The 26,611-nt window shown below is 45.5% G+C and overlaps 1 protein-coding gene across 2 annotated transcripts; it reads right to left on the reverse strand.

Annotated features, from left to right (window-relative positions):
- Positions 1 to 560: 560 nt before the first annotated feature.
- On the reverse strand, positions 561 to 26,611 carry kirrel1a (kirre like nephrin family adhesion molecule 1a). 2 transcript variants are annotated; one of them, XM_011606543.2, is made up of 15 exons: positions 26,320 to 26,611; positions 13,626 to 13,775; positions 10,861 to 11,010; positions 10,608 to 10,765; positions 10,362 to 10,512; positions 10,029 to 10,134; positions 9,475 to 9,623; positions 9,232 to 9,359; positions 8,320 to 8,446; positions 8,067 to 8,167; positions 6,908 to 7,097; positions 6,705 to 6,812; positions 6,379 to 6,506; positions 5,999 to 6,076; positions 561 to 3,098 (listed from the first exon to the last, which is right to left on the reverse strand). In XM_011606543.2, exons 1-15 carry the CDS (start codon positions 26,363 to 26,365, stop codon positions 2,424 to 2,426), a joined length of 2,445 nt encoding a protein of 814 aa, XP_011604845.2. In that variant the 5' UTR covers positions 26,366 to 26,611; the 3' UTR covers positions 561 to 2,423. The 2 variants fall into 2 exon arrangements, with proteins under 2 accessions (XP_011604845.2, XP_029696231.1); XM_029840371.1 differs by having other exon boundaries at positions 5,999 to 6,112.

Raw genomic sequence — 26,611 nt, forward strand, 5'->3', positions numbered from 1 at the left:
TTACGAATTATGAAGGAATCGAAGCTCCGACAGAGCCACGCTCAACATTACAATTAACCATTTAATGGCTGCTGGTCATAGCATGTTTTTGCTTCTTGCATTTGATACAACAGAGAACAACTGCTCGCTAGATTAAACAAGAGATTCTCTGTTCCTGACTACTGCATGCATTTCTTTTTCTGTCAGTCACGCCTTTCTTCATGGCTTGATTACAGGACCGGTTTTATTTCATTTCTACATATTACTCCCACGTTCATATCATTCAAAATCAAAGAGAGCCTCCTGGGTGCTGGTGACACAGTGCTACACGCATTCTGTGACTCACCAATAGAAAAAAAACCGATGTTGGATTTCAAACAAAGATTTGCGTTATTACTATATTTTGTCTAATTTTCTTACTTTGCTAAACCAATTTCAGACTGTTTATCCGTACTAACATCTTGTGCAACCATGTCATTTCACAATCGTATGCAGTATGTGACTGTAAAATGCCTTTCCAGACAAATACGCATTTTCCGTCAAGCTCCATCGCTCCCCCATTCAAAAACAATAACACATGCTGGATTTTATAAAAAACAGTGCTTTATTTATGTAATACTGTGGAAAAATAATTACATACCATTTTTAAAAAATACTGAAGATAATGAAATTAAAAAATGAGAGCTTGATAATGTTTGTTGTACACCTTTTTGAACAGTTTTCTCTGCTACGAAGAACAGTACAATAAGATAAACATTGTTTTTTTTTTTCCTAAATTCAAAGACACAATAATACAGGATACAGTCCTACCAGAGGTATAAAAGTACTGTAACAGGATTGTGTGAGAAATGTTATGGACAGATGCGGAAACACACACGCGCACGTTGAGGCACAGACATGCACACAGTCGCACTGTATGTACCGTCCTACCCCCCTCACACACACTTAATACACACCTCTTTATGCATATAATGGCCGTACGCGCATCAGAGTCTGGCACTGCATGTTTTATAGTACGCTTTCCATACCCATTCACAAAACTTTACAAACACGCTGTACAAATCGACGCGCGTAAACACCCACGCAGCTCCTCTTGAACTCTCTCACACCCGCACACTCGCATCCATACGCGACTAAATGTCAATATCGTGGACAAGCCTTCCTTGAAACTCTCCTTGCACATTCTCCGCTGGCCGTTTTGGCAAACAGGCGATGAGGAATGATTCAGAATGGAAATGTACGACATGTTACCCTATAAGGCCACTCAGTTCTAAACCCAACATCTGTGTGGTTTTTTTTTTCTCTCTCTCTGTCTGCACCAAGCTCGTAATTCTAAAAGCTCAGAGGTGGGAGGAGGCTCCAGCCTGGCGAAAAAAGGTCTCCCAACCTGGTTGGTAAAGCAAAGGTCACCGATAGAAGGAGCTTCTACTGCGTCTACATCTAAGGTGAGGAACAACATGAACACTTGGCACTAGGTTTTGTTATTTGTCTTTTTTACACACTGACATACCCTTCTGAGGTGAAATTCTTCCCGATTTCAGGACTGTTGGCACAAGTCTTCACTCCCGACACCCCAGGCAGGCAAGCTCCCAAGTTATGTGCGCACAGGTTGAACATTTTGGTCCATACATACACAATATATGTTTAACATTGACAAAAATAACTTTGTAACGTTAAAAAATAGAATACAAAGCTAGAATCTGGTGTGCAAACAAAAGAAAACATTATACAGTTATAGATAAGAGACGTCTAAGCATGAATACTGTAGATGCAGTGCAAAAAAAAAGATGACCCCCCCTAAAAAAAAAAAACAGGCATGTTGGCATGTATCAATGTACACAAAGACATTATGAAATACTATATATAAAATGTGCTCGATGATCACTGAATAAGACTCATTCAATGATGAAGGAACTAAAAGTTGAAAATGGCGGCCAGAAATGACTCCCACCAGTTGAGGTTTTGTTAATCCATCTGTACCATACTTGCCAATCCGTCGTTTATTTTTGCCTTAAGACGACTCTCCCTTTCATCATTTACAGAGTCAGTATATACCAGTAAAAAGCTATAGGTCTCCCAAAAGGATCCTCGGTCCCTCCACTCGTCTCTACGCTTCTTGCTCTTTCACCCGAGCTTGATTGTGACTTGCGCCGTCCGCTTTGCGGAGCTTCAGATATGCAAACATCGGGAGTTGGGGAATTCGAGATTGTCTGGAATTTCCCGTCCCTGTCTCACTAAAACGCACTGTCCCGCTTGCTTGCTCTTCCCGTGCCTCAGTGGTTTCTCACACCCTCCCCTTCTCATGGGTATGACCTTCTGACTGTATTTGTGTGTGTAAGTGTGTTTAAATCTATATGTGTGTGTGCGTGTGTGTGTTAAGATGTGACGCTATTTATAGGCTGCATCCCGCATTGTGTTAAGACCATGAGGTGTTTATCTCTGTCTCACACATGAGTCTGCATCCTCTGCGTGTGTCGGCTGTGGGAGTAGTCAGAGTGCTGAGAGGTGTAGGAGAAGCGGGTGGAGCTGCCGTATTTCCCCAGTCCAGTCTCTGATCTCGGAGGAGCGGGCGCCGCGGGACCCACGCCCACCCCGTGGCTCGCCAAACCGGGTCCCACCCCAGATCCCACCCCGTACATCTCGTAAGAGGGGCCGGCTTCCAAGGGTGCCAGGCTTGACGGGGCAAAGCCCATGCGGTAGGTCTGGTAATGCGAAGGGTATCCGTAGTTGTCGTAGGCCAGCTGGGAAGTGGAATCCATGAGGCTACAGTCGCCCGGGAAATCGGCGGCCACGGGTGCGGGGTTTGCCGGGGGCTGCTGGCTCTGGCCACCACGGGTGAAGGTGTTGAACTGGGCATAGCTGATGTGGGAGAGTCTGGAGGGGGGCCGCGGGTCGTAGCACGCCTGGGGCCGACCGGGGGATGTCAGGGGACCTGGTGGAACGGGGGCTCCTCCGCTGGCTGTGGCTCCAGAGCCGCCTGTGCTGCTGCTGATAGATGCAGCGCCCCCTGGCGTTCCTGCAGGGGAGCGGTAGTCAGAGTAATGCATGGTGGAGCCGGAGGCAGGGCGTCCCTCGTCGTGGGTGGAGGCTCGCACGTTGTAGTAGCCGTTGGTGGGGTCCTGATATAGAAACATTAGAGAGGATATAATGAAGTTAAGGTTTTGCCAATCTCTGTTTTTATTAAACTAAGACTTTTGATTGCTTTCCTGCATGCTGACTCAAGTACTAAAGTGCTGAACGGTAGGGAAAAAAAAGGGAGTTTACTTCATTCCCAAAGAGGAATTCTGTTTTGCACAAGAGGGCAGAGGTCAGCCTGAGCTGTTTGTCTTGCTATTATTTTACTGTGGGGGGACTCTTTGGTGACTCAGCTACTCGAGAACAGACGCAGCCACTTTTGAGAGCAGGAATGAAACCTGACGAGGCTGGAGTTTGGGCGGAATCCAAAACAATGGGAACTTTTCATTGGTCTTGAGAAACAACTGGACTCAAGAAGTGAAAGCAAGGAAAATGGGGTAATATCACTGAATAAATGTTTACTTATAGGAACTGTGTCTGAGAGGTCAATGACTGATGAACTGGTGAGTTCAGGCTGTGCCCCAGTGTGAAAGAGCAAGAACACGTTTCAAATATTTCACTGTGATTCCCCCTGACATGCCCCTGCCATCTCATCATTTCTCACTTCGCCTCGTTCCCCCTCCGCCCCCACCACAAAGCTAGACTTTTTTTCGCCTCTCCGGGCGGTGGCAAGGCCAACACTGGCTAGCTGCAGCTGCTGGCGGCATGACCTAACCACCTCCTGGGGGTAGATTCTTGTCTTTCTTCAAAGTAATCCAGGATACGGGGGTAGCGTGTTTGCCAGCAGGGCAGCAGAGCGCTTTGGCAGCTTTATGCATGAAATACATTCATCACCTCAGTCCAACCCCATAATGTCTCTACGCATAAATGATTGATCGCGGCTGAATGGGTTGCCAGAGACATCTAAAAAATTAATTAACCATATGAACATAATGGAAAGAAAGCCTTGTTAAAATATATAATATATTGCGCTTAACAGCCAATAACTAGAATTGTGTCATTATGCCTCCTGTACACCAGGGGTCAGCAAACACTGAGAATGGAGCAAGATAACAATGGCTAATTAAATTTTGTCCTTAGGCGTGAATGGTTATTTGTCTTTCTATGTTTCCTTGTGGTGAGCTGGCGATTTGCCTGGGGTGTACCCTACTTTTCACCCGAAGGCAGCTGAGATGGGCTCCATCCCCCCAAACAAAGGCTAAAAGATGGGTGGATGGGTGATCTGCAGCTAATTACAACTTCCAATTAATGCAGCTATGCCAAATAAAACAGATATTGTACTGGTAGAAAACCTGAAAGCCTGGATCTAGTTCTGATGTGTCGTATTTTTGATCATGTCATACAGGTTTGACACGGAGTATTTCCTTTTATAAGCTTTTTATCAACCCGTTTCCTTTCCAGTCGATGAATTCCCCAACATACTGTAATTTCCGGACTATGAGCCGCTACTTTTTTTCTACACTTTAAACACTGCGGCTTATTCTACGGTGCGGCTTATTTATGTTTTTTTTCGTGGCGCACTATCACAACTATTGTGAATCAGTCATTTTTACTAACCCTCATCAACGTGGAAAATACTAGAAGAAAAGCATATGATGCGACTTTTAAGTTAAAAGCGATCACTCTGGCGGTTGAAAAAGGAAATCGAGCTGCCGTGCGTAATCTTGGCATTACGGTAATCAATGGTGAGAAGGTGGAAACGCCAGCATGAAGAACTGATCCAAAGCAAAAAGACGACAAAAGCTTTTAGGCGTAAACATCGCAGGTGGCCCGAGCTTGAAAACGTTCTGGAAGACTGGGTGAACACACAGAGAGCAGGCGGCCGCGGTGTTTCCGCTGTACAAATCAGACGGAAGGCAAAAGCAATCGCCACCGCGATGAAAATAGAAGATTTTAGAGGTGGGCCATCGGGGAGTTTTAGATTGTTCATTGTTTGAGTAAAAAAGCATAAACAACGTAATTTGTGTGTAGCTGATACAAACGTATATTTCAAGGTAGCTGCATTACAGACACTGTTAAAAAAATAAGCATTTACCGGTACAATATATTTATGTTGCTAAGCGGATTAAATTAAAAGGAAAGTTAAAAAATCCTGATGTGATGAAAATTGGATTTAAGGTCTCTGTATAAACTTACAAGTGAAAAGAGCGGCTGTTGTTTCTTACCTGTCTGTCACTCATCAGTGACTCGTCTCTTACGGTAATAAAAACATATACCGGGACTGAATGTTTTCGATCTAATTTTTCATATTACTACGTGGGATACCTGCGGCCTAAAATCCGGTGAGGCTTGTATAAGTACAAAATTGATTTTCTTTTTAAAATTAGATTATGCGGCTTTTAATCAGGTGCGCTCTGTAGTCCAGAAATTACGGCAATAGACTTACAGCTCTTTTGGACATATATAACCAAAAGTGTGCATTAATTCTGCTTAGTGCTTGATTTGTCGCTGATGATGACTTATTAACGGGAACATTTCCTGGCTCTACATGAGAAAAAGGTTGCCAACTTCTACTCTGGACGGTTCAGGCAGACAATTCAAAATAAACGTTTTGATTTTTCTTCAACCCGACTAAGGCCATAAATTAGCATGCTGTATATAAATAGGTAGGCACGTGTATGCACTGTACTAATGAATCAGTCCTCTGTAGATGCATTAAAATCTCAAAAACTCCAATTAATTTAATTAGATTATTATTTGGACATGGCGTGCACACATTATTCAGTTGGAGTCACGGTCACATTGTCCGTCTTTGAGCTATAATTAGCACAAAACCTTGCTCTGCAATCATCTTACTCTGTGTTCGGAATTATCCACCGATTGGTTGCTTATAATCGATGTGTTCAACCAATTCCTGACATTTTAACCTTTCCCATTGATCTGTAAGCTTTTTGCCTTTAAGTCAGACAATATTTGTGTACAAGTTGTTTGTTTTTAAGCTCACCTTAAGGTCATATTCCTGACGGGTGTCCAGGGTGTCGCTGCGGAGGTCAGTCTTGAGCTCTATTTCATCTTTAAAGGGCTGATTGGAGGGAGAGAAGGACACAGAGGGGAGAAACTAAAGCGTCAAACAACAAAACCAAAAAAAAGGGTGCCAAAACAGGAGAAGGGGGAAGGAGGCCACAGAGTATGACAAAGAAAGAGAAAATGGGATTTAAGGGGTTAACAGGAGTGATATCAGGGGGAAAGCAGAGTTTGTTTTAAGTCAAAAGGTGCAATCTGGCATATCGGGAGAGGTTACTGAGTTAATCGGAGGCTTTTTCGAAAGCTACAGGCTGTGAAAACAATGTGTGGCCCAAGAACACACACCCCGCTGCTGCTCACCGAGTACATGGCCTTGACCATGCGCGAAGCCGTGGACACGCTGCCGGAGTCCTCCTCCAAACTGTGCGTCTCCTTGTTTATTGTTTCCACCTTGATGTCAGGCTTACCCAGAGTGACCCCACGTCGACCTGGAAGCAAAACACGGGCAAGCTTAGGCTGCAGCTGGGTGCAGTGTTTTCCTGAACCAGAGGGGGGCGTTTATCCATGTGGCAGAGAGGAAGCTTTGGTTTTCTTTGGTCCGCATGCAGAGCATTTAAGGTTGAATCCTTGTAAATAAAACATTGAAATCACTACAGAACATGCAGGGAGGAGGCGCAATGACTCACTGCCTTTGCGCTGCCTATAGAAGATCAGAACCAGGACCAGGAGAAAGATGAATAAGATGATGGTAGAGCCCACGGTCCCCGCAGCGATGATCCCCACTGGGACTTCATCTGGAGGGAGACGTGAGTAAGTGTTGCTTTCAGTTCCACTGATTTTTTTTTTACAGCAATGAGTAAAGTCAAGAATTGAAACCCAATCCAAGTACCCATCGCCTCCAGTGTGATGATCATGGTGCCGGGGCCGAAGGAGTTCCAGGCCGTGCAGTTGTACGTGGACAGGAAGTCCGACTCCATCACATTGTTGATGGTGAGCGTGGAGAGGACACCCCCGCCCTCGGTGGACGGTTTGCTCTTCACTGTGTACCTCTCTTGCACGTTCTCCGACCATGCCCAGACCTGAAACATGCACCACAGGGTAAAAAAACATAAGTTATTGTGTTGGGTCACATATGTGGCTTGAAAATATACAAGGCAAATTTTCCATTTAAGCCTAAACTACAACAGTGGTCATCAATCCAGCCAGGTTTTCAGTCCTACCTGTGAAAGCAGGGGTTTACCTAGGAGGATAGAAAACCTGGCTGTAGGATTACAGGACTGGATAGATGACCCCCAAACTACTATTATGATATAGTGCATATGCATGCAAACACATATTGCATGAGCTGCTGCAGCAACAGTTTGTATATTTCTGCAGAGCGCAGTGGAAGAGTGGAAGCAGAAAACCGGGGGGGTGGGTGGGGGTGGGGGAGGATACACAGCTGGTGAGAATCTTGCACATTCTCTGGCTTTAAAGGCACTAAAAGCAACTGTATTATTCAGCATGGAAGTACTGTACTAAAACCAGTTAATTATGCATAACCCCACATGTTCTGATAATCTGTCCACTTATTCCAGGCAAAGATAATCTCACGTCTGTGGCATTTACTGGGACAACTGTTCCTCTCCAGTCCTTTATATTTTATAAATCTCCTTCCATCCCCGGCCTCCGCCGCTTGCATTAAGGGCGCTGCAAGTCAGGTCGGATCAGTCACATGAGCCGGGGAGCAGAAGACGCTACTACGGAGCGAGCAGGCTGATTTCTGACGCAGGAGCTAAAAGCGGCGCCGGCGAAGTTTGTTTATGCGAGGGGATTGGGTGGAGTGGGGGGTAAAATTCTGTGAGAGTTTAAGGGTGAGTCACAGCTCACTGGGAAAAAGGGACCGTGCCTAAAAGCATTTACTGGAGAACAGGGAAATTTTGTAACAGTAACGAGGTGATACAAAAGGGGACAAGATAGGGCTTTTAGGAACCATTGGACTAAAATTTGGATGGTTCAATTATGGATTTGGTGCCAGAAGTACTCTTTCTTTATTTATTGTGACTTACAATGTTATCCGGAGGAGGTGTGCTGGCTATGTAGCATTTCACTTCTCCTCTTTCCCCTCTCACCGCATACTGGACTGGGTCACTGGAGATAATGGGAGGACCTGCAAAGGGAGATCTGAGTGTCAAAGAGAGATCTTTCATTTTTACCAGGCCTGTAAAAGAGTAAAAAGTATTGTTTCGCAATTCCTGACATGTCAGAAGCTAGAAGGAGCACAAAGCAATGATATTCAGATTTTTGTGGGGGGGTCCTGACCGTTGACGGTAAGGGCGACCTCGGTTTCCCCGACTCCGATCCGCGGGACGATGGCTTTGCATACGTACTGGCCGGCATCGGCTTGGCTGACGGATTTCAGATACAACTGGTTGCTGTTACTCAGAACCTGTTAGGGAGTTAAAGAAAATGGCACCAATATAGCCCACATATACAGAAACACAGAGGAAGTTAAGGATTGTGCTCAATAGCCTAACCCTAACCGTGCAGGATGTTTGGATATTATCTGACACTGTCTGTCCTATTACTCTGACCCTAACTGGTTAACAATAAAAACCCGTGCATTATGAGGTATCACAACGGTTTAGCAGTTGCCTAGCAACTGCCTCCATGGGAAAATTAGCCATGTGATTATGTCTTACTGTATAACCAGATGGAAAAGAATTCCTGTAAAATGGTGACTATGACATGCAGATGTAGGCATCACCACCAATGTGGGCAGCTGCACATCTTGGCCTGACCGAATATTTGAGGTAGATTTGCTTTTTGGACCTTTGTTCCTTTTGCCATGCAGGCAATGTATAGAGTGTGTAGGTGATCCTACGGAAGAAACAAGCTAGCCTTTTCCTGCATGTCTTGACAGGACAGAAAAGTCTCAATATCTACATGTAACTCAAGCATATCTCTATTACATCTGCAGTAGTGTTGAGGTTCCAGAGGTGCAATATAGCTGATTAAAGTCATGCTATCGAATCCAGAGAGGAACATACAACAGAAAAAATGCAAGAGAAATCTGAGAGAAAGAGCTCATAGCAAGAAGATAAAAATGACCTTTCAGTGTATGGGCACGCTCGTGCCCTTGACTGATAATCTGCTGTCCGGTGGAAAAAAACCAAACGCTGGACTCTAAGTGTGAAGGTTGGGAAAAAAATGCTTTTAAGATGAGCCTCTTACCATGTTTGAACCCTTTTTGAACCATGTCAGTGTGAGCGGAGGGTTTCCAGCCCATTTACAGTTCAGGGTGACATCGGAGTCGACGTCGACCGTTGTCGGCTGTGGCTCCACCAACAGAATTGGGCCGACTGGAGCAGCAGAAACAGACAGGGGGGGGAGACAAAGGTGCATTTCAGCCCTGTGACTCCAGCCCGCTGGCAGAAGGAAGTGGGTCTGGAGAGAGATGAGCAGCATGTGACTCACAGTGAACATCCACCAGGATGCTGACGTTGGTCTTCCCCACCGCGTTGAAAACCAGACAGGAGACGGGCTCGGTGAAAAAGGAGTGGTCAGCTTTGGTGGTGAACACGCTCTCCCTGGCCCCCTGTAGCACCACGCCCCCCTTAGCCCACCTGGGGATCAAATATATATGAAAATGTTTGTAACTGATTCTTTTTTTGTTGTTGGTTTTTGCTAGCAATGATTGCAAAATTGAACATAAGCAACCCCCCAAGGACCTATCAGACTCCGACCTGCAGCCCCAATTACCCCAGGCCAGGAGCCACAAGAGGGCAGTACATACACAGCAGCAGAACAGTTTCAGTTTCTTTTTTTTCAATGTTCTATTTTTTTAACTTCATAATTTATTTATACTGGATGTTACCCACATTGCGCACGTATGGCTCACGATGACACCATGTTCCTATTTCTGTATGTTGCATAACAAGACTAGCAAACAAGCTTTTTGTGTATGATGAAAATTAAATGAAAGGATGTGCTTTTAATTTGTTTTCCAGCTAAAATGAGAGCATGCAGACCTGTAACCCATTATCGGAGGGTTGGCATGAGCCTGGCAGGTGAAGGTGACTCTGTCCCCTTCCAGGACGGAGCGAGGCTCGATGGACAAGGTCACAATCGGTGGATCTGAAAGAGAGGAGACTCGCTTAACAACAGCCTTCTGCCTCTAATATATGCTGCAGTCTGGAGGACATATCTAAAATGGCTCCCATGCATCACTTAAGCCTTCACTTTAAGCTGTTTTGGGGAGTTTTATACGTGGGAAGAAATAGGAGAAAGTTCCGTTTTTGGTCTGATTTTCCTACGGTGAGTATGTAAGTTAATTTTCTAAAGTCAAAATGAAACGGCCTTACGGTGGACATTAAGGGTGACAGTCGTGCTTTTGCCAGTGGGGACAGCGAGGTTGGTGGCCGTGCAGCTGTAGTTCCTCCCCGTGTCAGTGTCAACTGGCTGGATCGGCAGGAAGCTACGTGTGGTCACCCTCTTTCTGTCCGGGAGCACCTCCTGATGGTGGACCGAAAAAAAAGCTTAAATACAAATATGGTTCTGCCATTTTAAAAGCTTTTTAGTCTTCAGTCTGCGTTCTTTTGCTGACGCACGGTGATGCTGTTAGCTCCTTCCACAGGCAGACCGTCTTTGAGCCACTCGATCACAGAAGGCGGTTTGGCCCCTCGAGACACGCAGCTCAGGTTGTAGGACTCCCCTGCATTTAGCAGCACCTCGGGACCCCCATCAATCACCGGGTCATCCGGGGGGACTAGATGAGAAAGAAAAAAAGGGGAGCGTGAGGGCGGTGCGGTGCGTCACAGGCGGCGAGCCTCCACAGTCGTGTGATCTGGGAAGCGGACGTACTGAGGACGGTGAGTTTGGCCCTCCTGGACCTCAGGGCAGCATCGGGGGCCTGGCACTCGTACAGGGAGTCATCAGACAGCTCTGCTGACAGAATCTCCAAGTTATACTGGCCCAACTCCTGCACACGCAACACTCGGTACCTGGGCCAAGCTGCACACACACACACACACACACACACACAAGAAATAATTAAATAATTAAAACATTAGCAGATGTGCAATAGCTGTATTAAAGGAACTCAAGTGATTTGAAGTACTGATGTGGAAGCAGCAGAAAATTAAATAATTAGATTAATAAATGATACATTGAACATTGAAACTCATTTTAATGGTTGATGCATGTGAACCACTTCCAATTATTTCACCTAAACACAGTGATCAGCATCTATGCATCTCATAAAACAGTGCGAGACTTGTTCTGTTTCATGTGGAACCTGAAAGAAATCTGACGTCTTTGCCGAGCTGGACGTCGGTTAGGACCAATGACGAGGCAGACGCAGACAAACCCAAATGCTCGGCCAGAACTTAACTCGTTTTTCGCACACCAACATCCTCCCCCACCATACACAAACACACACACACACACACAGCCCAGCTGTGTTCCTGCTGTGCATTCTCGCCGTCAGGTGGCGTCCCTGCTCTCCCTCACCATCGGGGGGGGGGGGAGATGAATGCATTATGACAGCAACGTTTTAGCGGACTCAAAACGGCTCCAGTCCACAGTGCGGAAATCGTGCCCGCTGCCCAGACATAGATTGCTTGTGAATTTCCCTGTTGCCCTTTCCGCGTATAGACCTAAAACGGAGCTGTGCGAGCCCGTGCGACCTTGTACGTCCCCGTCTGCATGCATCTACGTGTGTGCAGCCGGTGTATACATTCATTTGCATGTCAAATGCAGAGAGGGGGAGCGCATATAAAACAAGCACAGAGAGCAAGGCGGCGGCGGGGGGGGGGGGGGGGGGGGGTTGCAGAGGGACAGAGCCTCATACACAAACACGCATGCATCCACCGAGGATACATGTGCACGAGGTGGCCAATGTTCTTTCACATGGTTTTGTTTAAAAGCTTTGGCTGGAAGCATCAGACCATTACAGTAACAATATGATTAAAAAAGGGGGGAGGGGGTGGAGAAGTGACAGATGAGGACAGAAAGGAGGCCGAAGGGACAAAAAGATTAATGGGGAGCTTGTCAAATGAGTTGAAGACTGAGAAGATCAGTACCAAAAAAGGGAAATAACAATAATAATCAGACCAATAATCGGTGGGGGGGGTGGGGGGGGGGGCAACATCCTTAAAAACAAGGATGTGAAAGACATTTGGGAATGATGCCGTCTTCCTTCTGGGACAATCAGTTAAAAATATGCCCACTTTATTTGACCAGTACTGGCCGCGGCCTCCCTCTTTGGGCTAATCAGTGCGATTCTGACAATGCGGCAACACGGTGATGTCATGCGTCGTCCCCTCGTTTTGTTTTGTTTTTTCTCCTTTCAAATTCAGAGGCATCTCAAATTGATGGAAAAGCAGGAAATCAAACAGAATTTCATGCAGGGACAAACTCGCTGTGGCAAGGACTAGTTTGGAGAGTAAGGGCTATAAATTAGATTAATGAAAGTCTCAGTAAAACTGTCCTCCTTAGCCAAGTTCTTCAACAACATCAGCTAAAAGGGCACAGAATACCTCAGATATGTGCAAAAGGTGCGCATTTTTCTGCATTTAGCAGTCGAGTCCAGACATTTTGGCCGAGCTAACATTCAAAAGCCCCCAAAATACCACATATTAGTCACCACAGTTAACGGCTCAGCCATTTGAAAAGATATGAGAGGACATAAATGCGTTCAAAGTAGCTCAGTCAAGCTATATTTTTCAAATTTGGCTCCGTGGGAAAAGATTATTTTGCCCTATAGATCAAACTGGGGCAACTTTAACTCAATATGCTGGAATGTCAACTGTCGTTCACTCCCACGTTGGCCTGTCAGACAAGCTAATGGATCCTTCATCATTACCCCAACAGCATTTTGGTATAGTTTAGCTTCCAGTTATTATGCTAATTTCACTTTTGTTTCTTTGAACTCTTGCTGACTAGCCTTCCCCTAGCTGAACAACATCATGGTTTACTATGGACAACGGGAGGCACATCCTGTATCAGTAGATCACAGTCAAAACTTTATTGTTATTCGTGACAGTGAATAATAGAGCTGACATTAGCATTTAGCTCTAGGCCGTGTAGCATCTACTCATAGGGCCCCTAGCGTGGTTGTAAGATATCTGATTTCATGTTAGCTTAGTCAGAACTCATACGGACCAAATCTGACAGTGGTTGCTTCCCTTTGCGTGCTAGCTCCTTCTCCTGCCAGTCTCGTTAGAGGCACCAAACATCAGAAAAAGTCATGTACAGGAGTACATATGTTTCTTTTCTACACATCTTTTCAGCCCTTATTCTCCAGATAAAAACATCCAATAATTACCCTTTTTCAGACTGCATGCCAAAAAATAACTGCAGAAAAGCTAGCCCACTACTAATTAGTGAGCCTTAAATACTAGTAGCGAATGCATAGAGCCAGTGTGTCTTTGCCTCAAGTGACCAATTAAACCATTCAAAAACAATAAACACTCAAGTGTACTTATTCTAACTTGTATGTTGGAATTGCTAATATCTCTACTACGCAAGTGGAATAACAATTTTGCCAGTTACGATTGAAAAGACTCAAAATGAGCTCTCGTCTGAATCGCAAGAATTAGGCCCTAGGCGGCCATGTCATGTCTCACCCTGGAGGTCCTCTCCGATGCCCAGAGCCAACCCATCTTTGGTCCACTGAACGATGCCCGTGTAGTTGAAGACAACGCAGGACAGGATCACCCTCTGGCCCCGCACCACCGACTGGTCTGCCGGCTCCTGAGAGAACCTTGCTGTCAACACTGAAGAGGCCAAAAAAAGAGAGACAGGGACAAGTTAAAGAAATATGTATCTTGTGCATATACTACTGTAATCTACTGTAAAATCCTTCCGACCAAAGATAGAGCATGTTATCCTATATGTGGTTTCATGGTCAATTGATGGAAGGCTGCCACCCCCCCACACACCACAACCACCCCACCACCCTTGGGACGAAGGGGACGTCAATGATAGACATCTTTGATCAGAAGTTGGCGCGTGGCCACCAGCTAAGGCAAGAGGAGCATCGCGGAAAGCAAAAAGGTGTCAGGGAGTCGGAGAAGACTGAAGATGAAGAAAGAAGACAAAGTGGTTAATGCTGACTCAGGGAGAAATCTGGGAGATCAAACAAGGCAACTTCAGCCACAGGCCCCCCCTCCACACACACACACACACACACACACACACACTTCTTCTTATTTCTTCAAAACTTTGTGGCCTTCCCTTCCTCTCTTTTTCCTTGCTTTCTTCATTCCTCCCCATGAGTCATCTCCCAGGCTTCTTCTCACAAACCCTAACTACAGTGGCTGCCATTGTCCACTGCTGTTCGGGCCTGCAGTCGGCAGACACAGACAGACAGACCGACGGACAGATGGACGGACTTGCACCAGTCTGCCCACTGACTGATATGAGAAAAAAACAAAACAAAACAAAACAAAAAAATCCCTCTTGCTATTCTTCATGCCGCACAATGACGAGTTGTAATTAGCCGTCCCCTGAAGACACGACACCAGCACAATGGAGGATTTGCGTTTTTCTTCCAATCTCCATTCTTTCCATTCTGTCTCCTGCTTTAATTTGTCTCCCCACTTACTTCCAAGAAGCTCATACCATAGATCATTAACCCAGTTGTGTTGCGCGCCCTCTACCTCCACCCACTCCTCCACCTCTGTCATCCATCCCCCCGTATGTGTCCCCACCCACCTCCTTCGCTTCACATCCATAATGCTGTCTATGAACGTCCTTTCGCCTGCGTCGATTCGCCTCCCTCTCTCGCGCACGTGCCCCCGTCTTTCTATACACATAGATAATGCTGTGTATGTCCTTTTACCCATAATGCTTTCTATTTCTGTGTGCCTCCTCCTCGCTGGTTGGAAAGGGGTTAGAGGCGGACTGTCACAACTCATTTATCACATTAAATATCAGCCCTCCAGCGCTCTCTCCTTCTCATTCCCCCTATTCAAACATCCCTCTCTTCTCTCACTCCCTTTTTTCACCTCATCCTATTTACATCTCTCCTTCTCACTTGTCCCCTCCTCTTTTTTATCACTTTTTCAACCTTCCCGTTAAAGTCCCTGTCTCGTTCCCTCACACTTCGCCCTCCAAACCCTTGGGCACTTTTTTTCCTTTTGGTTAAGGCTCACATCTCTCGCTTTTTTCAACAACTGCCATATGTCTTTGCGCCTCACCTCACGCCTGCCCTGCTTTGACCCTCGGTCCCTAACTCTCTTTCTCCCTCACCCGGCCAGGCACTCTTCCCCAATCACATCAGATTTGCAGAGGTACAATGCCTGATAACACAAAAGCGGGCAGCCATGCAAGGAAATTTCTTTACTGATCACAACAATGGTTTCTGACAGTGCGGTACATTAACATTCTGAAGATAAAGATGATGTGCAAGGGTGCACGGTGAAAAGGTATGAGATGCAGATGGAGCTGTGCTGCAAACACTCCTAGAATAATTCTGCACTTAACCAAAAAAACCCCCGAAAAAAACGAAGAAAAAAAAAAAACAGGGGTCCTTAATTTGCTCCCTGAGGAACACCAATATGAACTGAATTAATAAATCAGGATAACGAGAGCAGCAACGACCACTGAGTATGAATAGTTTGGAAGTGAAAGTCATCTTGTATCTGTCACAAAGCCTTTAACATTACCAAATGACATCGCAAGAATGCAGACGACATATTTTCAAAGCCTAAAGGGGAAAGCACAGGATTTTTTAGTGGTCACTACTCTTACAATGTGTTATTTCCAGAAAATGCTGATTATGAAGGGTTGTTTCTTCCACATAAGCTATGATATACTCGTTTTGCTCATGTATACATAGCTGTTATTAACCCTTAGGCAAAAAAGAAAATCTGAGCAAATTTTTGAAACCTTTTCCAGCAACCTAACTGTAATTAATATTCAGTCTGCTTATCACTGGAGCTCCGTTCTAATTCCCCTTCAAAGTGAGTGAATTATGTGGCTGTTTTAATGCTTCATTATTCTCCCTGGCTGACTGCTGACTTTGTTTTAATGTCATTAAAAGTTTACAAGGAGTGTGAAGCAGGTTTATCTAAGAGTTTTCACTGACAAATTTAGATGAAGATGGGTGGAATGCCTCTCACAGATGTGTGCCGGGAAGTAAAACCATATGGAAATGAATGTCGTGAGTCAAAATTTAGATGCTATTTGAGCTGCCTTTGTTTCTTTAATATTGACAGGAGAATCTGAAGGGCTGCTACAGAACATAAATTAATACCCATCAAAATTCTTTTTTTACAACTGTACAACTGTTTAAAATCGGCACTTGGCAAAATTCACATTGAGAGCAGGCCCGGGGGTTTTCTTCAGCAGACGGTAGGGTGCGTTGAATTTGACGTCATGACAAAAGCGATCTCATAAGAAGCACCCTGGAGACAGTTAAGCAAAACAACAAGAGCAAGCTAAATGGTGGGTTACGAGAAGCCCTCCTGCCTGGAAACCTTGCCAATTCTACGTCTTAAGAGGGGAAAATTTCAATGCCAATTTTTAAAAAAGATTAGTGAGACATACTGAATCAACGTGAAATAGTGTTCAGCCGCTTTGGTCCTCAACTTCTGGTGCCATTTGATGACCTGAGGAAATTGGCGGGTGGATAGAAACCGATTGGACCATGCCCTTTTGACCATTTTTGAACCTCTTTACACGTTCTCAAATGCCTAATGTACCCAGGTTGAACTGGGTTTTTGGTCAGTGTAAAAGGGCTTTGCTGTAACGTTACTGCAGCAACCACAGGTTAAATTTATGCAACAAAACATTTTGGACTAACTGGCCATAATTGGACAAACAGAAATTCAAAACTGCTTGCTTTCATTTCCTGTGAGCATCCTGTTTTAATAAAACTCATGTGATACGTATGTCTAGGGCTAATAGTTACTGGAATGTTCAATGCGGACGAATGCAGTCTTGAAGAACACAACATGTTTTAGTTTTTTTTTTCTCCGACACACTTCAATGTGATGAGAGCCAAGGTGTGTTTTGATTAACCCCCTCCACCTTGACAGTTGCCTGAGGGTGAGCAAATCCTATCCACCAACTAATGTTTGCTGGAGGTATTCCCCTAACTCCCTCCATAAAACTGCAAACACAGTCCAAACTGAATCCCCCTCTGCAAGTAAAGGCTACAGAACCCGCAGAGAAAACCATGCAAAGGCTGACTCATTTAAACATGTGTTCGTCGCCTTCTGATTTCCATATTACCCAGTTAACACTTGTCAACATGAGTGTATTTGCTCGTGGGTGTGCATCAGCGTGTTCAAAGAAGGGGAGTTAAGTGCAGAGAGCAGTCAAGGCAGAGGCGAACTAGCTTGTATTCTTTCTTTATGTGGGTTATGCTGCAGTGACAAATTTAGAGTGTGTCCTGATTTCCTTGTGTTACTGGTCCCCAAGACACCACCGGGAGACTCCAAGCACCATGTCCACACAAAGAGCTCTGACCATGACCACATGCACACCGACACACACACACACATACACAAAATGCGCAATACAGATGGGCTAGGCTTTGCCACATAGGCTAACCATTTCCTTTCACCACACACAAACACAACCACCCCAAACCCCAAACATATAATTGACACATCGAGCTGGTCTGTAGAACATGAATTACACCCCAGCTTGGAGTCAGCTGACAAGCCAGGAGAGCATCTCCAGATGGACCGGTTTGGGGGGGTTGAATTTAGGCATGAAATAAGTTCGGTTGTAGTCAAAGTTTCGATGGGGATTACGGGTAATCTGCAGCCTAGGACAACAGCTTCAGCAGACAAAGTGACACCAAGCTTGGCTTGTCAAGGCAGACACAAAGCCAAAGGCGGCTACGCGCACAGCTTTGCTCGGTGACTCACCACACCACCATAGTGTGAACCACCATAGCGATTTCGCCAAGAGCACCTTTGGCATTGTGCAGTGGTGTTTTAATATCGCGGTAATGAAGCTCAATTTGTTCCTGAAAATTAGCGAATGTGTATATGCTCACAAAGACAACTGGAGCTATTTTTAGTTCCACTTATATGTGCCGCATTTCTCAATTTGCAACTCGCCCTGCTGTGAGGAGGTGAAAGTCAAAGCTTGCTTTAAACACACGCTGGCTTATACGCTCTGTATGGGAGAGGAGGTGAGGCTGTTAAGTGATGGCGCACAAAAGACTTTGAGGATGTCACTGTTGACAATCACAATTAGACATTATTGCAAAAAAATTCATTTTGCATCAGTTGTTATGCATCAGTCTAATTACCTTTGTGTCTGGGCCTCCTCCTGTATACACAAAAAACTCCCCTCTCGCCTTTCTCTCCCTTTCTCCTCTCCAACCAATCCCATACCTAGACTGGATCATGGATGTGCGTCACCATAGCAACAGCTGACGTGTAAAGTCACCGGCCAAAAAAGTTTTCTGTACAAGCGTATCGGTGAGAGGGTATGTGCATCTGTGTGTCTGATGAAGCCCTCCCTCCTGATTTTTTTTTTTTTTAAATCGCAATGACCTCATCCTCCCTCCACCTATCTGATTAATAATCAGCGGCCGCATTGTCTCCTGTTATTTTCCTCTTTTCCTCTCTCTCTTTGTGTCTACCACCAATCAGCTCCAAACTGATTTTTCTATCAGACTAATTCCATACCGTCGCCGCGTGAGGTCCGCGTGTCGGAGGGGGCTGCCTGAAAACGAGATGCAAGATATGAGAACAAAGAGGCGCCGAGGTCCACACGTACGGGGGGCTCTGAAGTGCGATGGAGATGGATGACATCATTGTTTCAGGACAAAGTTGGAGCCACAGGAGACATGCAGCACTGATTCACCTTACTAGCACTCTGTTAATAAATTTACCTAGGAGACGTCACTCCACTATGCAACTAGAAATACATTCAAATCTTAAGTAGGCATGTGGCGTCCTTGTGTTTACATCAATGTATATGCACCTTTTGCACTATATAATGCACATGCTGTATGTAAAGTGTATGTGATAAATACATTTGCAGTTTTCCCCCTCTATTTCCCTGGCTGTGGGAACTTGACCACCTGTGCCTGGCTCCTCTCAACAACATGGCCGCCTGGTAGGCACGGCCATAATAACCTGTAACCATGGTGACGGTACTATAAGAAAAAGGGAGGCACATAGAGGGGGAGTGAAAAGGAGGCAACCTACTGAGCCTGGTGACACTATGTCATTCAAGCACAAAGGTGACGCTACGAGGTGGAGATGACGGAGAAGGGGGAGATCAGGCCGAAGAGGGAAAGAGCCCTATTCTTTGTTTGCTGCATTGTCTGCCTGTTCTATCCCTTCCTCTGTCATCTTACCTTGCCATCCTCCCACTTACAAGCAGCCAGCGCCCTTTCACTTTCTTCATCTCTTTTGTGGTTTTACCCCCTCTCAGTCCCTATTCATTTTCTTTATTCTGTCAGGCATCCACTCAGATATGGTGGCCCCTCCTCTTTTCCCCAACCTACCACGTTCTACCATTCTCTGGCTCTACCTTTACATCCGCAAGCACTATCTGGTGCTCTTCTTTCCCTCTATCAGACTTCACTCCTGTTCCATCTTGCCCTCTCTATCAAAATGGAAACACACTTCTGTGTTTTGTCTGTTCATTCAGATTCAACCACAAACACGAGACTGCATGCTTATGTAAATAATCTGCGCACTAATTTAAATAAAAGCGAGGGTTTGCAACGACAGTGTCCATGTTCGACCCTTCCATTCCCCGGGGCTCCTCTCTTACGCGAGTCTCTCATCTGCGAGGGCTTTATTTGTACCAAACCACTGTTGCAGACATTGTTACCATAGCTACAGTCAGCAAGGACCACTGACACAATGACAGACACAGTGGCCATGGCAACCTCAGGATCAGCGGTGGGTAATATGATAATTCGTGGATGAAGCATCTGACACATCACGGGCACACGAATATGCTCAAAGTGCTAGAAAGCCAGGCCAGTCGCTGGTAATCCACAAGCCTTTTGTGTAGCCAACGTGCCGCATGGCTGACAAAGAACACTCTGCTGTAACCAAGGGTGACCACAACTAACAATAGCCAATACTCTCGATGAGCCTATAAGCATGATCGAGGTATGCATACACATCAGGTCGCTGCTCTGCAAATCATGTGCTGCATAGCTCGTAGATTTAGTTGGTATAATCAATATCATGATGAATCAATAGTTTGTGGCGATGGCTCCATATTGATTTCGAGCAGTCACCCATTCCTAAAACCACTCTGCCTCAAAATGCCATGTGATCAGCGAGTAAACATCAGTGTCACAGTTCTAACGCGATCAACCGATTTGCCTTATGTTACAGTCCGGCGTTATAATGGAATACAGTGGGACTATCCTACAAGCAGCATCCCATCAATAAATCACCTCCTTCAAGGTCTGCTTTAATTCAATCCAGTGTAATCTAATTTTATTGGTATGTACTGCAGTTCTTGCAATGTCATCTGTCACAATCCGTCCAATAAATACCGCAGGCCTTGACCTCATACAGTGAAGCAATCCTCAGACAGAGACCCTTGCCAATGTCACTGCCGGAACGTGCCATCGCTTAGAAAAGGGGACTTTTTCATGGATAGACAATAAATGACTAGAAAGGAAAAAAGGAGGAAGGGGGATCATAAATCTGGGCTAAGGATGGTAGACTTTTAAATTTAAAAGCACTTTGATGGTATTAGGGATATACAGCGGAGCTGTTTGTGTTTCAAGAGCAGTGTGAAAAAGAGGTGTGTGGCAGCAGAATTTGACTAGCCTGCCGAGTCCTGACCTCAACCCCTGTTGTACAGATTTAACAGGCTCCTATCAGCAACCATCAGCATCACGTCACCCAGTGTTGAGGTAAGCTTAGCCCCAAGGATGTAGGATTAGGTTTAGCGGAGACATTATAACTATTTCTAACAACTGAGCTTCAAAGTCATTGATGATTATTGCTAGTCGTTGTTTGTATTCAGCAACAATCTCGCCTGCAGCCTGTAAAAATTGCGAGACGGGAGGGAATGGCACAGCACCGCCGCGACAGATTTATTCGAACGGCTGACCCCGCCACCATTGTCGTAAAGGGAAGATGGATTTAGTAAGTCGAATCTCTCCGTCTCTCTCTGCCCTGTCCCTGTAGAGGAGCAGAAAACTGGGAGAGCAGAGAAATGAAGTGACATCATCAGCATCGGCCACATTCCTGTGGAGGGAGGGGGCAAAGGGGAGGAGGAGGAGGAGAATGTCCCAAAAGTTTTGAGGTTACAGCAGCAGTATCCCCCTCCCCCATTTTATGAAATGTGCACACACACACACACACGCGCCATATATTCATCCCCCATCATCTGCTTCTGTGCTCTGTGCATGTTTTCCAGTGCAAGTTGGTGTATGTGTGCTACAGTACACAGGCTCCTCTTCCTCATCATGTGCTCCCTGTTTTAATTCATGTGCTTCTCCTCCTGTCCCCTCCCCCACGGCTGCCCCCCCTCCCAACTCATACCACCCCACTCCCCTCCCCTCGTCTCTTTCGCTCTCCACCGACCAGAGGAATGCAAGAACCACATCTGGAACTTATTACAGAGTGCAAGACAGAGCAAGAAAGAGGGAAAGGGGTAGATGGAAAGAGAAGGAGTAATGGTAGTGGTATTGCTGGTGGCGGTGTTGGTGGTGGCGGTGGTGTTTGAAGGGGGGAGCCGAAGAAAAAGAATAACTTAAGGAACAGGGGGAAAAGAATGAGCAGAAAGTGGCTTTAAAAGCAATGCAGAGCAATGCGAATTCAAGGGTAAAGGGAAAACTGACAACTCATTTTCGGCGTAAATCATGCCTGATATGTGAGTATATGTAGCCTCCATGACTATATTCTGTCTGAACTAGCTGTTTCCCTGTACCCACTAAGGGATCAGTCAGGCCAGAGTAATAGTCCCCGTCTCTACGCCACTGGCCTCCAGACCACTCCTCCGTCCTCGTCCCTTGCTCCCAACTCGCTTTCCTTTTTTCATTTGTCAAGAACGCGCTCCTCCTGCTGCCATATAATACCGTCTCCCCCTTCACTCTACCACCTCTTAAACAAACAAAATAGAGGAAAAAAAAGAAATCAGTCTCTATCAGGCCTACCCACCTGCCCATGTGACCACCCCTCCCTTTTGCTCTCCCCCCCCTCTCTAACAACTTTTTTACCCTGCCCCCTTCTCCATCACCCCAAAATGGTCCTCCTTGCTGCAAATGTGGCCGTGCAGTTTGGGAAAACAAGGCCAAAAAGCTTCAGTCAGATGTGATAAAGTGTTCCACTCTTGCTCGGGGGACTCTGCATAAAGAAACATTTTAAGGGGATGTTTTTTTAAACTTCTTCTTTTTATAACTCGGATGCCCCTGGCCTGTCAAACACAATCAGATTATGGGACCTTCTTTGCTTGAGAAACGTTCGTGTAGCTGCTGAGGACGCTCAAAGAAAGCATGTGTATGCTTTCTCTATGCAATAGAGCATGTGTGGACTCTATTGGATTGAGTTTATCTCCGACTGCAACTTTGAATTAGGAATTAGCCAACTGGGTTCTTTCTCGGGTTCAGACCAGAACGTTGCAAAAGCGACTGCATGAAGCCACCTCATTTGCCCAAAAGCACCACTTCAAAAATCATTACAGGACACTCGTGTCCAGAGGAATGCCTTTAAACAAACACATCAACTGAGCTCTGCAATCAACATGTCGCATGTCGACAAAACACCCGTTGGGACAGAAATGCCAAGAATTTGTTTCCTGAATGGAACCCAGTGGGGAACAACGGGCCTAGATGTACACTGTCACGTTACAGGCTCCATTCCCAGATTGAGCTTTACAGCTGGTTCACTGATTGCTTTCAGTGGCTGACGTCGATTAGAGATGCTTCATTCAGATCCTGTTAAAAAGGATACATGACCTGGATTCGCATGTTAATGGTAGGATGCTCCGGAAGCATATCTCCCTCGCCAGAATCAAAATCAAAAGCAGGGGTTCTGTCTCGCTACAGATGTCACTCAGGTGTGAGGATCAATATAGCACCAAAGAAGGATTTGTTAGTCATAGAACCAAGGCAGATCGTCTTTAGAAAGCTTCACAACGCTATAAATGGTTCTGGTAGCCCACGAGACTCATTGGACTTAAAGGACAATTCCTTCAACATGCAGCTTTACTTTCCTGACATATTAACTTTAAATAAATAAATCAAAATGTCTTTGTAAAAGAAACTGCTTCTGCTCATTTTTTTCACAGACGGCATTAGATTTTCACCGAACATAGAGTGGGGGGTTAGTTTCCTTCAGTAAGAGGAACTTTATGTAAATTTAGCTTCAATACAAGGTCTCGCGAAAGTCACGCTGACGCATCATACGTACACGTAGTTTGAAGATCTCACGTTGAATTTTCTACCATTATTGAGAGGATGCTAATACTACGAAATTGTTGTGCCATTGAGTTGATGTTCCTTTGTCGATATAAGAACTTGAGACTACTTGTAAACATGCTGACTTTGTACTAAGGCTTATGTCCTAATTCTTGAAGTAATCAACCTCGGTGAATGTTTGAATAGCCACCTAGCTATGTCTGAAAAAAAATTGTGGTTTTGATGTAAATAGTCTAAACAGCCTAAGATTCATTCACTTCCATGATAGTGGATGATTTTTATTATTTTTTTATTATTTAAACTATTATAGCCCTAGGTTGAAACTGACCAGACTCATTCTATAGGTGTCACTTTTTTCTTCGTCTGCTACTCTTTCTTGTGTTTAATCTCCCGTAGCCATTAACTGAGAAGGGGGGAAAAAATCCTTCCAGAAGTGTTTTAGTGCTTATTACAGCCTACTGGGTTGCCATCCTTTTGTTACCAACATTAGTGCCTGAATGTCTCCGGATCGGCAGGAGTTTAATGAGATGGAGGGTGATGAGAGATTAGTCCAGGCTAACTGCTCAGTCCTTTTATTTTCCAAAAAGTATCATTTACTGTGCGGCAAAGGGAAAGATTTCACATCCTTGTGACATGTAGCTTATTCCAGAGTGGAAACGATGGAATTTACGCATTAAAAATTAAAAACATAGTTAAGACAAAGTTTTTCCCTTCCCAATGCTTTAAGTGAGCCGAGTCAGACATTCATATATGTGTTTGTTTTTATGCTAGTGGATGAAACTTGGTTGTATGTATTAATAGGTGCCATATTTGTGCTTTGGGATTTTTTTGCAGAAGACAGAAATGTGTTTCACAGAAATCGCAACTTTACTAATCACACAACCCTTCGGGAACCCTTCATTTTCTGAGAGTATACGCCCCCTGAATACATCAGACTCTTCCAAGTATCTGAATATTTTCACAGGAATCCGTCTGAGGTCTCATGATTCACTGCTCAGCCGTGTGATTCAGAGCCAAAGTGTACAGTACAGGCAGCGACGGCAGCGTAGCTCATCGCCTCAGCACGCACACGAAGGACAAGAGTCTGACAAATGGTACACCTGCACTGGTGCCTTTATCCGACTCAGCGCTTGAGGCCAGGGAATTCAGGGAACAGTGCAAATCCAACCTCGGGCGTCTGTTAAAAATTTTAAAGATACGTGTTGACAATGTAGCTGGAACTTATTAGCAAGTAATCCAAGAGGTGAAATCAAGAACCAGATTGTTGTTATTCTTGATTGCAAATTGCATCATTGAATCCACCCAAATAAATTTTAGGGATTCGCATCCACCAAAGCTTCAATGGGCTGTTTGACTAATAACCGTACAATCATTAGCACTAGCAGGCAATTACATGTGTGCAAATTACAGGCCATGAAACAAGGTTTTACATGTCTAATGAAGAGATAAGGGCTAGCGCTCTCAAGAAAAATGCCTCCAAACAGAACATTTGAATTATCTTTTTTCTTGTCTCTGGATTACTGCTTTTGTGTTTTCAAATACAAATACGAAAAAAAAAAAAAAAAAAAAATACACAGTGACAACACTCTGACGACCATAGATTTATTACATCATTTTAAATCTTGCCGAATAAAATCCCGTGCACAGCCTGCTAATCTTTGGGAAAGCCGTTGAGAGCAAAATATCTTTGTGTCGGGGAGTCCAACATGGAGTAATAATGGATTACACAGTCGTAACAATGCAATAGGACACATGGCTTCACACATGTAAATCTTGTATGTGTGTGTGTGTGTGTCTGTGTGTGTGTGTGTGTGTCTGTGTGTCAGCATCTATGAGGAGATGTGTCTCTGAAATAGTCATTAAGACTGAACGGTTTGTAAAAGGATAAACGGCACAAAGAGCATGTGGTAGTAACATGGGGTCTGGCTTGGAGGGGGTGCGTGTTTGCGTGTGTGAAGAATATGCATTTCTTTGTTTGGCCGATGTCGTCATGTCTTACTTCAAAGTGTGCCCGGTTTGTCAATGAAAATCAAAGCTGCTCCTTGAAACCTTCAGCATGGCCATGGGTGGATGCTGAGGCGAGCAGGCTGAGCCCGTACAAAGCCTTGCGAGATGCGGTGACATCATCCCTCTCCATACCTTCCCTCGTCTGAACACCCCCTCCCCACCCACCTATGATGAAGTGGCGGACTGGCCAGGACGGCGGCATCGCGGTCAGAGACGTAGACAATGGGAGCGGGGGGGTGGATACAGAGATTTATGCCTCGATCAAACAGGTAGATTAAGGAAATGACCACGTCTGCTCAACCCCCCCTCCTCATCATTCAGAAACTTAGCCACAGCTAAGCCAATAGCCTACCTGAGGCCCCACAGGTACGGAGGGGGTGGAGGGGGAATGGATGGAGGCAAGGGATGCTGCTGCTGCATATACATCATAGTGCTGTAGGGAGGGTGGAGATGGGCTTTTTCGCCACGCACCCAGGTGAGGCAGCCGCGCGTGGGGGGGCATAAAAGCTTTCCTTCCCTACACCAGGGGCCGTGACAGTGTGGAGGTGCATGTAGAGCAGCGCCGGTCAATCACTGTTATTCCCGTCACGTCCTCAGCGGCTCACCGCGTGAATAACGGCACCCGCCGAGTGGAAAGGGTGGGGGTGTCAAAAGCAAGAAGAAGGTGGAAAAGGAGAAGAAGAAAAGGGGACGACAATGGTTATAAAAAGGTCATCTCGCTCCGGCGCACGCGCGCGCACGCCTAAGGTGATCCATTACTGCGGCTCGCAGGAGAAACGCTGGGAAATCATGTTCTACGTCGGTGCCCAACGCGCACACGCGTCTGACGGCGCGCCGAGCGGGTTGCGTCTCTCTCCGGGCGCACATTTAAAATAGTGTAGAATTTATTAAAAATGTGTGTGTGTGTGTGTGTGGGGGGGGGGGGGGGGGTTTAGACTCACCAGTTTGAAAACTCAACGCCAAACTCAGGAGCAGCAGCGTCTGCATGGTTCAGCCGACCAGTAAGTCCGTTATTGGCTCAGACCTCCGTGGGGACAGCATCAAAAACGCGAGAGTTTCTCCGCTAACTTTAACGACACGCGGAGAAGATGAATAATCCTCCGGCGGCGGCCCACCTCGTCGGTCCCCTCGCTCGGGTTATTTCTCGCACAGCTTTTACACCATTTCACCGCCTTTTATTGCACCTATCTCCCCTCTTCTGCGTTCTCCGGCGACTCTCAGTTTTCTACTCTG

This window comes from Takifugu rubripes, chromosome 8 (assembly GCF_901000725.2).
Source record: "Takifugu rubripes chromosome 8, fTakRub1.2, whole genome shotgun sequence".
Taxonomy (NCBI): Eukaryota; Metazoa; Chordata; class Actinopteri; order Tetraodontiformes; family Tetraodontidae; genus Takifugu; species Takifugu rubripes.